This window comes from Bos taurus, chromosome 27, assembly GCF_002263795.3.
Source record: "Bos taurus isolate L1 Dominette 01449 registration number 42190680 breed Hereford chromosome 27, ARS-UCD2.0, whole genome shotgun sequence".
Classification (NCBI taxonomy): domain Eukaryota; kingdom Metazoa; phylum Chordata; class Mammalia; order Artiodactyla; family Bovidae; genus Bos; species Bos taurus.
In genome coordinates this window covers 23,904,952-23,918,349 of record NC_037354.1, presented here as the reverse complement: position 1 = coordinate 23,918,349, position 13,398 = coordinate 23,904,952, and the positions used below count along the sequence as shown (strand labels likewise).

The window sequence follows — 13,398 nt, the reverse complement described above, 5'->3', positions numbered from 1 at the left end:
GAGACTGGCTGAATTTCGAGCACAAAGAACTCTCTAATTTAGAATCCAGAGCATCTCTGCAGAGCATCTATGTCTTCTTCAGTTTGAACTTTGAGATTTCACTAGATGTAACAAGTTCCAGTCCCTGCCATCTCCAAATGGGCACGGAAGAGCCACAGTGACAGAGAGCATCATAGATTCGATCCATTTTCAAACAACAGACACAAATTCAATCAATTCCACTTGGCAAATAATAAATTTATTAGGTGCCTACAAGTACAAAACACTGAAAGCTGCTGCCGGGGATTATAAAGACATGTAGAAGAGCCCTGCTCTCAGAGAGCTTACAGTCTAGGCAATTAGTCACAATTAGTAAGTTGGGGCAATGTCACGGTAGGTGGCTTAAAGCAGACTTCTTGAAAATGTTCATATCCTTCACATTCTCCTCCGGTCAAATATGTAAGGAATCCTTTGAACAGGAAAGCAAACAGTGGGAAAGAGACCTTTTATGGAATGAATCCATGACCTTGGCTTTGCTTAGGGGCATCTTTCGGTTGCTGTTGCTTATTCTTGTAACTTTCTCAGCATCGTTTCCTCGTGACCTTTGTTTGGAGAGCATCTCTGTGCTTCCTGAACCTTCACCAGGGTTTCCTGTTTGTGAGTGAGTGGCTCAGTTGCAGTTTGGCCTTGGAATGATTTGCAGTCTGATTTTTTCCTGCAGCAAATCTGTATTTTCATTTCAATTGATGCTAGGATGGTAAGCCTTGCCATCTGTGGTTTGAAGGGTGGTAGAGAGATGCAATACAATGGAAAGCAGGCCAGACATTTCCCTTACTTTAAACATTTAATAGTGCACTTATTGATTATATTCTGTACAGATATAGAGCAAGTTATAAACCTCTTCTTTTATTTACTTTTTTTTCACTTAGACTGTATTCATGTAAAGTGTATTTACATTAGCAAAAAACAAAAAACAAACCAAAAAGACTTGAGGTACAAAATCCAAAAGAATATCTGAGGTATAAATACAAGTATATTTTAAATAATAATTTTTATCATGCTTTATCTATGTTGGGAAGCACAGTGGACAGGTAGGTGTACATATTTCTTAATAGAATGGTATATACAACATACAATCTTACAAATCTGAAGGCCATTAAAATTGCATATACAAGTATATCTTCATGAGGAACACTAATATCCAAAATACTCAAATTAAACTCTCATCTGTCCCCCGCCCCTTAATTCTTCAAAGAACCTTTGAAATAACACTGACAATGGTAACTAAATTATAACAAAATTAAAATCCTTCTTACAACTCTCATTCATACATTATTCACTTTTGATCCATATAAAATAAATTTCACTAATACTGTCTTTTGAGCCAACCTTTACTATTACAGTAAAACCTGTATAAAGACCACCCTTCCAAAACCCTGCACAAGTGTATTTTTATTTGTTTTTACTGTGATTAGAACTTTCCATTACTACTAAAATCTATCCCAAGGGCTTCAGAAAAGAGAAGAAAAAGAAATATAGGAAAAACAAAACAAACCCTCTTTGCTGATAAGGACAAATGCAATTAATAAACATATGCAGCTTTAAAAAAATGCTGCTAATAACCATAACAACAACAAGCAACTTTTTGGTTGGGTTACATTTGCACGGAGTTCCCTGGGACATAAGTTTCCTGTGTTCCCATACATAGTGCCTTTAAGAGTTTCTCCTAACACAGACATGCAAAGACTTTGCAGATACATAGAAAGTATTGATACTTGATTCAGAAGTAGATAGAGTGGTCAGTTTTCACATCTCAACTTAAAAACCAAACCAAACCAAAACAAAACTGCTTTGGTGCTAGCAAGGAAGAATTTCCATCCCTGAATTCACCTCTACTGGATAACAACAACTTTGCTCCTCGCAATCAGATTTAGAGACAAACTGCGTTCGAAAGGGGCTATCTGAGTAATTACAACCACTTTTAAGGTAAAGAAGAGGTTGGTGGAAAAGGAATATGTCTACTACCTCAGAAAAGAAAAGAAAAAAAAAGACATGGGTGGGTTGTCCAACACCCCAAAATAAACGGGTTCCCTTTCTGGACGATTCCATGGGTGGTCAGATATTCCCGGTTAAACTGGACCTGGTGCATCAAAATCCTTCTTGGAGGTGTCTCAGTGTGCCAGACACTGCGGCCCAACTTACACATCTCTGCCATTCAACCAGCAACAAACACACATACACACGCTCCTCTGTGCAAACCTTTCTTTGCTCTTCTCAGTGAGAAAACATGTCAAAGAGGACCAACTATTCCAGTGGATACACCCATCCCTCCACACACTGCAAAGAAAATGACATAGGTACATGTAACACAGACGCTGACATTGCAAGAAAATGAAGTCTCTTCATTATCTTCCCGAATGCAGTTATAGAGTTTTGCTTCTCAGAAGCAATTCAAATAAGAATACATTTTTTTTTTTTTTGCACAGTCATATATTCCAGTCAAGGTCCATAATACAGACCTTACACAAACAAGAAGCAGCTTTAAAAAGGTATCAAATCGCTATAGTCAGTTCCCACTCTCCAATTTGTAGTTTCGTTTCAGGATCAGACACTGAACCCAATCTTCCAAGAACTGGCAAGTGTTCTAGAAACAAACGCCCAGACAGTGGACACGCTTCAGGAATCACCTAGATTTGGTGTCTTTGGTTTCAGTGTTCTGATGACTGAAGGAGTCTCGGATCTTTACCACTTCAGCTGCACACAAATGTCCAAAAGATTTCGTGTACCACTCTGGCATGTGGCCCCTATGGCAGACAGAAAGGAAACGCAAACAAATTATTCAAGTTGGAAAACCCTGAATCAGCTGAAGGGATTTCTGAATACACTTCTATTTCTTGATGTGCAAATGTGCAAGTAAAGATCTTTCTTACTATTCCAAAGTAATCTCCTGGCACCTTGATCACACTTATGGAACCAGAAGTTTCTCAAGGAACAGCCTACTGAGTGCAAATATCGGATGAGACTGGGCTTCCCTGGTGGTTCAGACAGTAAAGAATCTGACTGCAATACAGGAGACCTGGGTTCGATCCCGGGGTTGGGAAGATCCCCAGCAGGAGGAAATGGCAACCCACTCCAGTATTTTTGCCTGGAGAATCTCACGGACAGAGGGAGGGTTAAGTCCATGGGGTCACAAAGAGTCAGACGTGACCGAACAACTAACCCACACAGACTGGGTATAACTGTTCAGGAAACCTCTGGCATATAGAACAAAAACAAAAGTATGGCAGTGTAAAGACTTCAAACAAGAACTGATTTAGTAGGAGAGCCACTTTGGAAAGTTTTCAGAGGTTGATTTTTTTTTTTTTCTTGTTTTTTTTGATAAGAACTCACAGTGATCTAAGACACAGAGCATAGGCCTAATTAATTACTAAAAGGGCATGTCATATTATTCAAATATCTTTGAATATAAAATAACACACATCGGCTTGCTGATTCAAACTCTCATTTCCTGTGGCTTTAAGCTCATGGTAGAACCACCATATCTGCATTGCTTTAATACCAAATTCTCTAAAGGGTGGAAATTAGTAAGTGGTATCCAGAAGACCCAGAAATGTGAAGGAGTTACTTTATAAACACTGCTCTTCATGGAGCATCCAAGATGCAAGGATGTATTCATTTAAGCCATTTTCTTTTTTGCATCAGACAAAAAGTCTGAATCTACTTTATGCCCCTCACTCACGATGTCAAAAAAAAACAAAAAAAAATCAGCATCAGAACGTACCTTAAGTCTGCTCTGCACATGTAGGTGAGTTTGGATTTCCCTGACCCACAGGGTTCGATCAGATACCTGGCCAGGAGCACATTGACCCTCACTCCCACCACAGGGGCCCGGTCATGATCCACCGAGGTGAGTAAAAGGGCACAGGCTCCCTTGGGTAAATTAGTCCTCCATGTTCTGCAGAGACAAAACGAGACGGGAAGTAAATGGGAGGAGGTTCCTGAAAGCCAAGTTTAAAACGGGGCCTCACTCTTACAGGAGGGAGCTGAAAGGCAGGATAGGGGCCCCCTGGTGACCCAGCCTGGGCAGAAAGCATCCTTGTGCAAGAACTCACGAATGGCTCACTCTGTACAGAGCCCCTTCTGCAGTGTGTATACAGGCTCACACAGTCAGTTCTTTGAAAGAGAACCAAACTGAAGCAAATTTGAAAACCCTTTTTATGTTTCACAAATGTACTAGAACGTGGACGTCCAAATGAATGTTACTCTGTTGGAGAAGTTCTGGACTAATGATGTGACATTTCCTCAAAGATTGTTGAAATTCTTCCCTCAATAATGTCTTCAGAGAATGTAGGAACTACATATAAATCAGCTTCAACCACAGCTCACTTGGGACTCAAATGTTATTTCCTGGCTGATGCATTCACTAGCTATTTCTGAGAAAATCTATCCTAAAGGGGAAAAAATAGCTACCACTGAGCACATTTGATGGACTGTGCCTCTCTCTCTGAGCTCAGTTCTGAGACTTCAAACCATTTTCAGGGATGGACACACTGCTGGAATAAATGCAGATGTTATCTTTCTTATCTGGAAGGGTTCAATGCTTTTATGGAAGCGTATGTTCTATTTTAAGTAATTTTAATGTAACGTTCAGTGACATATAAGCTCATTCTTGCCATAATAATCAATCCGGAAGCTCTCACCTCAAAACGACATAGTCCCGAGCAGGATGGGGTGCCATACTGTTTTGGACATACTGGTAAATTTCAGTCTGGCTGTCCAGGATTTCAATCACTTTTGAATCCAACAAGTCTACATCCCAGAGGTGCTGCTCTTTCAGGAGGCGCTTTAAGATTTCCTCGGGTGTTGCAGGGACTTCGATGGTTGCCCGCCAAAGCCTCAGAGGTGGTCCTTCACTCACCTAAGAAGAAGATAGACTTTTCAGTGCCAAGACAGTCCCTACGCATCTAGACTCTTAAGACAAACTGCTAGCCGGGTACATGGACCTAATGCTTATTTCTGACTTTAACAGGCTGCTGACCTCAAGCATATTCAAGATCAGAACAGAAAGCAGATAGGACTGCTGGCGTCACCTCTGATTTTATCTGTTTTCCTGGGACCCATATTAGGGTCAGTGCAATGAAAGTAAGATCCGTTTGCACGTCCAAGCCTGCATGGCCATCTGGACTGTGCTCAAGGTTTCTTTCTTCTCAAGGTGGTGGAGACAAGTCAACAAATACCTCCACGTGCATGGAAAGCCACACAGGATACCTCTGCCCTCAAGGGGCTTTCAAGTTAAACCAACCATCCCTGCCCCCAGCACTCCCTGCTTATTAGAAGGTGAGAAGAGTGACTGAGAACAGAGGAGAGCCTGAGGAGGTTCTAATCAAAGGATGGAAACAGCCAGCTCCTCATAAAATGCCCGGAGGCCCAAGACCATTAGTAAAACATTCCAGGAAACTCTTGCATGATTCTGTGGAGTCAAAGGATTTCACTAGGGAGTTTCCTCTGACATGAGTTCAATGAGCACCACCCCTCATTGAACTGGTTTCCACTCTTACCGCGGGGATATGAATCACCTATCTGCCCAGCTCTAGAGGGAAAGCGATGGGTGACAGGCCGCCCCTGTGTTGGCAAAAAGGTCTGGTCTCTAATGAATCCAAGTCCCAACCACCAGACTCGAATGGCCGAAAATGAGGATATGACTTACCTTCTTATAAGAGAGCTCGGCCTGCTCAGATGTGGAGTAACTGACCCAGCCTTTGAACTTCTCCTTGACCTCTTTAAACAGGCTGTCCACACAGTCTTGGAGGAAGTGTTGGTAGTCGGCTGAGTCATCATTACAAAGGCGTCCTAACGCTTCGAGGGTAAGGGGCTTTAGCTCCTGTTCGGTGTAGGAATTTCGACATCGGCTCATTTCCTCAGGAACCTGGGAGGGACACGAGAGACAAAAAGGATGTCTGCTGCCCGTCGGTGGAGGTGCAGGATCCTCCAGGCTGAGAAAGCAGTCTAATCCCCAGGCTTCCACCAGGTGAAGGGTGTCCCTGCTGACTCCATGAGGTATCACGAGGACACAAGCAGAGCACCTTCATAAAGGTACCTAAGCTTATTCTTGTGCGAGGCCCTCCTCTTTAGGAAGAAGTTAGAGTAGAAGACAAAGTAACCAAACAAGGCGTACACTGACGAGGACACAGAATTTTGTTTTTGAAACTGAAGTATAGCTAATTGTTTTATATACTCCATTTAAACTTATGATAAAATATTGGCTATATTCCCTGTGCTGTACAATGTATCTTGTGGTTTAACCCCTCAAACCACTATTTTGTTCTCTATACCCATGAGTCTGTTTCTGTTTCACTGTATTCACTGTTTTATTTTTTAGGTTCTACATATAAGGACGTACAGGTGCATGCAGTACTTGTTTTTCCCTGTGCGGCTTATTACACTAAGCATAACGCCCTCCAGGTCCATCCACGGTGTTGCAAATGGCAAAACTTGAAATTTCATTCTTTTTTTTAAATGGCGGAGTAGTATTTCATTTTATAGACACACACACAGACACACCCCACATATTCTTTAGTTCTTTATCCTTCCATCTCATGGACACTTAGGTTTAGTGTTTTGTTTTGTTTTTTCTTTGGATATACACCTAGGAGTGGAATTGCTGGATTATAAGGTAGTTCTCAGAGGAGGCAATGGCACCCCACTCTAGTACTCTTGCTTGGAAAATCCCATGGACAGAGGAGCCTGTTAGGCTGCAGTCCATTGGGTTGCTAAGAGTCGGACATGACTGAGAGACTTCACTTTCACTTTTCACTTTCATGCATTGGAGAAGGCAATGGCAACCCACTCCAGTGTTCTTGCCTGGAGAATCCCAGGGACGGGGGAGCCTGGTGGGCTGCCGTCTATGGGGTCGCACAGAGTCGGACACGTCTGAAGCGACTTAGCAGCAGCAGCATCAACAAATAACAAAACTTTCCATCTCCCTACCTGGAAAAGCTTCTTGCACTCAGCAATCATATGGGCTAGCCCTTGAGTGGCAGCGAGATTCTCATTCAGATCTTTTTGATCTGGTTTGCCCAAACTCTGTTTTCTTTGCATTACCCTAGAGAGAGAAATGAGGGAGAGGCAAGATTCAAATGTTTATATATTTTTAATCAATGTGTTATTCTAGGAAACCTAAAGGAGAGAAAAAGGCTATTTCACTGGAGCTTATTTGACATTAAGTAGTTGAAGAGAGTTTTACTTTGGTCACTAAAATTTCTCAGTTGTATCAACAACACACAAAAAACATGAAAGAGACAGTCTGTGATGAAATCCAGGCTATTTAAAACCATCATGTTAGGGACTTCCCTTGTGGTCCAGTGATTACATATCTAAGCTCCCAAAGCAGGGGGCATGGGTTCGACTCCTGGTCGAGGTAACTAAGATTCCCCCATACCACGCAGCCCATAAAAATAAAACCACCATGTTAAATAGGTTGCTACTGAAACAGAGAAGCTTTTAAGGTCTATAAATGTGGGGTAGGAAGAAGGAAAGGCAGCTTTGACTGGTGGGTGGGTGGGAAGCACTCATCATTGGGGTAAACAGGACCATTCTTTCCAGTTTAAAATTAAACAGGAGCCCCTCCTGTTGGTGAGAGAAGTCTATTGTTTCCTAGAGGTTTTGTCTTAATCTTATCTGATCTCTTTCTACTGCTCCCCTTTAGTTCTCTATCCCATTAAAGCAGGAATGCTCTAGTCAATGGTTAGAACTAGTTAATTAAGCATTGTATGTCTTTTGGAAGCAAAGCTAACTTCACCTAACACAACTAGACCCCACCCCAACAGCTGAGAACTATCTGTCAAGTTCCTTTAGAGCTGAGGAAAAGGATCAGCAGGATGAATTTGGTAGAAAGGAGTTAATGACGCTTTTCCTACTTCATATAAAATATTCGTGTAAGTAAGAAGTTCCTCTGCCATTTTTTGTGTTTTCCCCATCCATCAGACAGAAGCAAGTTAGTTCCTTAATGGACCTGCCTCGCAGTCCCACCTCATGTATAAAATAGATACTAACAGCAGCTTCACCTCCTTCAATTGTTAGGAGGATTAAAGTTGATAATGAAACCCAGGGTGTAGCTCCTTGCTGGGGACAGAATACGGTGCTGAGCAAACATCAGCCTTAGTTATTTTCCAGATTCCTCGACTTCCACAGTCACTTCACCTTCTCTACATCTAAGGAGAAACTCTGCAACATTGGCTCAGCAGGGTTCTTAACTTCGAGGCTGAACACCATCCTTCCTTATTTCACATCCAGCTCCTTTCAACCTCTGGCACAGGCCAGCAGCTCGGTTCTACTGAAGAAGCCAAGCCAGACTGGTTTTATTTATGCAGAAGCCAGGACTGTTTTTGAGGTCAGTAAACCCTCATGATTCTTTGTGGGTACAAAGTACGATGACCATGTTACCGAGGGCACTGACAAAGGGTCAGGGGAAACCCTTGCCGCGGCAAAGCAGGAATGCAAATGTTTCTCAAAAGCGGGTTAAAACTACATTGTCTAGGAGGCCACACCCCCAGGGCTGAGTAGGAAGGATGGGAGAAGCACAGGGGAGGAACGTGAGCTGCGAAAGGAGGTCAAACTCCGTTTTGCTGGATTCAGGTATTAAAACAACAAAAAAACAGGCGGACAGCCCTGTTAGGACAGGGAGGCTGCCGCTGCCCGAACAACGGGGCGTGTGCATCGTCACCGCGCCCGCAGCTCACTGGCCCCGTACCTGGGGGAGGAGTTCTCTCTCTTCAGAGTGTTGAGGTGGAAGAGAGAAGGCGCCAAGCACACGGCCAGGTTGGTGGGGGTCATCTGGTTCTCCTTGACGGCTGCGGTGACATCGCTCAGGAAGTAAAGGAGCGTCTGTAGGACCTCCCGGTTCTCGTCGGGCAGGAGCATGATGGCCGCCTTGATCGCCTGGAGACGCTGGTCCTTGGGCACATCTGCACGACACCAGCACTTCCCCCGTCAACCCAGTGATTTTCCATGTACTTTTGCAAGGAAACGTCCCGAAAGCAAATATCGGCACCAAAGACCTCAGCCCAGCACTGAACAAGCACTTTCAGAAAGTGTACTTGAGGTTAATATGGAAGAGATTAGGGATTGCCACCAACGTCACTACCCTCAAGCATTTCCTGCCTGTGGAGGAACTGAGAATTTTAAACACCCACCATGCCAATATACTCCTAAATCCACCCAGAGTTCAACTCCAGATGATGTCTGCTGTTTTCTTTTAGTTTACAGAAATTTGGTTTCTTTCTTTTCTAAGTACTTTTTTCCAAAACTCCTAGTTTACCATTCTCAATTACTGAACATTATAGGCTTATACTTTTGTTCAGTTTCAAGAAATTTATTACAGACACATACAAAAGTACAAAAACTGAGATTTCTTCACTTTGACTACAAAGTGTTCAGCATCTCCGAGGACTTTCGTAATTTTAACCGATTTGCTCCTTCTTTAAATGAGGAAAGGAAGCTGCGAAAATCTTCAATTTAAACAACAGATGTTTTTTATGTAGTAATTTAAGCTTTGGAAAGCCTACTGAGAGGCTGGTAGTAAAAATACATGCTTGAGAAATAAACCCATAAAAATATAAATAATTTAACAATGTAATATAATGTATATATATGTAGAAACTAATAAAACAGGTAGAAAATGCTAAACACAACTTTCAGGTCTCCTATACTAGGCAAAATTTTTCTTTTGAAAGGCATGTGGTGGAAAATTCAAGTCACTCAAACGTAGCTCCATAGGACAAACCGATTAAACAGCTCCATGGTTACAATACATAACAAATACCTTGGTGGGGGAAATGTGACCTGTGTTTTCATAAAATCTGAAAGGATGAAACAAATAATGAAATAATCCAGACCAGCTCCATGTCTCATAAAATCAAGTCCCATGCGCCAATTCTAAAGACAATTCTAGCTCTGAGAGAAGCTGCTTTTAAATTACATTGCTGTAATACCACACGGAGCCAAGAAAAACACAAGGCTGTAAAAGCTATAATCCTGATCTTGATCATTAATTTAGACAACTGTTTGCTTTAAGCTTTACTTAAAAGTGAGATGGGCATGGGGATTGTTTTCCCAACTATTTCTGGCAGAAGCTGAGATGCATAACAGAAAGATTATTTATTCATTTTACAGCAAGATAAAACACATGGACACCTGTGAAATTTTAAACACAACAGGCTTTGCTAGAGAGAAGTGAAGCAACGGAAATACCTATAGACAAGACAGAGAGAGAGAGAGATCTTGGAATCTGCTCTTTTAAGTATGTTAGATTAACACTGTTCTTGAATGAAAAAAAAAATGAGTTCCTGGATTTGAATGTAAAAATGTACAATTGCTTAGTAACTGGAGAATGATGACAAAGGAGTTTTTCCTGCACTGCTCAACAGATGTACACAAATCTGTTTTGCAAACAAGAAAGCAAAAAAGAAACAAAACAAAAACTGATGACCTGTCTCTAAGAGGTCACGATGTGGGTCCAAAAGAATGGCATCAAAGGAGCTACAGGTTTTGGCTGACCCCACTTTCCCCACCGCCAACCATGTCAAGGTCAAAGAATACTCACATTGGTATATCTGCAGAAAGGTTTCTGAGAGTTTGTTTGTCATCAGTGGCTCAGGCAGATCTCGAAAATACTGCTTCAACATGTCTGCCACGTCATAAGCAGACTGTCCCTCATAGTTGACACAGTCTATGGTGCTTTCATTCATCTGGCGCAGAGCCTGAATCCGGGATTTGACACCCGATTTTCTGAAGAGTCCAACCTTTGTTGGAAAAACAAAACAAAGTGTAAAGTGTCAAGAGGAAAGCAACATTTTCACTGCAGAACTAGAAGATGATGCATGCACCTGAGCTCCCATGATTACGTGGGACCTGCAGACGTCAGCTCTCACCTGATCCAAACAATGGTTGCGGAGGTAGCGCATGGCCTGCTGGATGCTCTGGGGGAGGGGCTGTCCTGTGCGCTGCACGTTGACTGTCAGAGGGACTCCGAATACATTCCGGTCCTTGTAGTCTGGAACCTTGATCCTTTTCATGAACTTGGGCACAGCCCTATCGAAAAAATATTGCGGTCAGAAGGGATACATTTACTCACCTTCTGCACATTTTGTCCATCTCTGCAGGTAAACCATGTGGGTTCTAGATCTGTGCTAATAAGTTGGCGATTTCAATTTAAACAAAATTACAAATTCAGTCCCTCAGTCGTATCAGCCACACTTTGAGCGCTAGATAGCCATTTGTGCCTGGTAGCTATTACTGGTCTGTGCAAATATGGACCATTCCTACCACTACAGAAAAGCCCACTGGACAGTGCTGTTCTAGATTTTCTAACCTTTGGGGCCATGAGGCCCAATAACATCTCCTCAGCTGGGGATTCTCCCTCCACTGTTAGCTCTGAGAATGGGGTCTGTCTTCTTAAGGGAGAAGATGGGCTTCCTTCCAAAACGGCGGCACAGGAAGGAACGAGAGGAGAAAGCTACAGTCAAGACCCTAAGTAGGCACTGCAGGATAGAGCTGAGAAACACGTTCCCATTTGTCCTGAAAATGCATGAGAATCATTTCTAAGCTCTTGATGAGATCCAAAAGTATTTAGGGTAAAAAAAAGATCAGGATGGAAAAAAACCCAGCAAATGCATAATGTTGGTCCCACATAATGAGAACCAACTCCAGAGCTCAATGTTGCGGGGAAAGGCAAGCTAATGACCTGAAGTTCAAATAAATTCTCCTGCTGATGACCCGAGAGAACACAACATCTTTAGCTTTCTAAAGGAAGACAGAGGAGAACAATGAGGGTTTTGTGAGCCCACCCCAGGCTCCCTGGAGTCCTGACACCGGGTCCAGCCTGAGCAGCGTGTGCAACAGCAGGAAACCGCTGTCATGTACTTAATGCTGTCAAGCAGAAATTCCAGCTCTACAAATGACCTCTCTGAATGGGACAAGAAAGGGCAAAGCTGAACAGGAAAAGAACTTTGTGTAGAATTTCTCCTTATTCCGTGGATCCCACAGTATGAGGCTTTAACGTTTGGTTTTGACTCACTGGAAAAAACTGACCAGAACTCAAGAAATATTCTGGACTTTCAGATTCTTGAGGGTTTGGTGGTGAGGGGGGGTGGTGGGCCACTCAGAACTGAGAATGTGAAATATGCAGTTTTAAATAGCCAGCAGGGAAACTCTGGCTCAAAGCATAGAGGAACATTGCGGAAGGCAGACTGCCTTGACTTTAGAGTGCTAAACCCACAGCCACCGTGTGTTACTGTTTATAGCTCAGGGAAAGGTAAAACTGAAGCGCAGGGCCAAATCCGTATTTCCATACAGTGAAGTATATGGATCGTGGCTGTAAGTATGCATAATACTCGCTTTGTCAGGGGAGAAAAGCCCAGCGGCGGAATGTACAAGGAACACATTACGATCTCCACCGAGAATCTGAAGCATGTGGGGGATAAACCAGTCAATACTTATTTCTGTCATTCAGAACAAACAACTTCTGTATTTAGCAGGGCTCACATAATAACAGCCTTTGAACAGGAGATGCTTTGATGCCGAAGTTAACCTCACTATGAGTCCCAAGGAGGGGAGGAGCTGGGGAGAGAAGTTACGTTGCTGCGCTGATTCTGGTTTTGCTACCAAGTGCTACTCATGAAATGGACCGAGTCTCCATTTTATCAAGAACTAAAATTGTGCAAGTGGATAATGAACACTTAAGATTAGTGAAAAGACTGAAGGATACCCAGCTGATACTGCAAAATGCGCTGGGATGTCAATGTAGAGACATTTATCTGCTTTGCACTCAGTAGAAAAAAATATGCACATAATGGCTCCTGTCCATGACCTATTCAGCCCAGCAGTCTATGTCTCACAGTATACACACCAAGGGCCGTGCTTTCAAAAGTGCAGACAGTTCAATACATTTTATTTTTGTACATTATTTTTGTTTATAATATATTAGAGTGGTATATTCCTTTATTATTCACTGCTCAAGAATCTTTGTTGGAAAAAACAACCTAAACTCTTTAGCCCAGGTAGATTTTTGTGATATTGCAGATACCTATATCAATCAAAAATGATTTCTAAAAAATGTGCATGAAGAGGGTTACAAAGCCAAGTGCTGTACATTAAGCATTTCAAAGTTGCTCTCATAACATCCTATGATCTAAAATTTTCTTCCCTTCCTTCCAAAATATGATCTGATTCTGCACACGTATTTGCCTGTGGTGGGCTATTCCTACCACTGGGAAGGAAGAGCCCGGACAATGTGGTGGAAGAGTAAAGAAGTCTCACCCTATCGACTGGCAGTTTATCATGCCTAGCGCTGAAAACTCAACCAACCCTGATGGAAATTCTCTAAAGCTATGCCAGCTTAAGCCGTATTGTGCGTGGACTCAA

General features: G+C 42.5%; 1 protein-coding gene across 7 annotated transcripts in view; it reads right to left on the bottom strand.

Annotated features, from left to right (window-relative positions):
* Window positions 1-216: 216 nt before the first annotated feature.
* DLC1 (DLC1 Rho GTPase activating protein) overlaps window positions 217-13,398 on the bottom strand; it is a 522,282-nt gene continuing 509,100 nt past the window's right edge. For 6 of the 7 annotated variants that reach the window (XM_024986239.2, XM_024986238.2, XM_024986237.2 and 3 more), the window contains 8 exons: window positions 10,908-11,067; window positions 10,580-10,778; window positions 8,729-8,942; window positions 6,967-7,081; window positions 5,687-5,905; window positions 4,680-4,897; window positions 3,761-3,934; window positions 217-2,783 (listed from right to left, as the gene is read on the bottom strand). In XM_024986239.2, the coding sequence (XP_024842007.1) occupies window positions 2,663-2,783; window positions 3,761-3,934; window positions 4,680-4,897; window positions 5,687-5,905; window positions 6,967-7,081; window positions 8,729-8,942; window positions 10,580-10,778; window positions 10,908-11,067 (1,420 nt within the window). In that variant the 3' untranslated portion in view covers window positions 217-2,662. The remainder of the gene's footprint in view (window positions 2,784-3,760; window positions 3,935-4,679; window positions 4,898-5,686; window positions 5,906-6,966; window positions 7,082-8,728; window positions 8,943-10,579; window positions 10,779-10,907; window positions 11,068-13,398) is intronic. The other variant, NM_001102493.3, reaches the window with a different exon arrangement.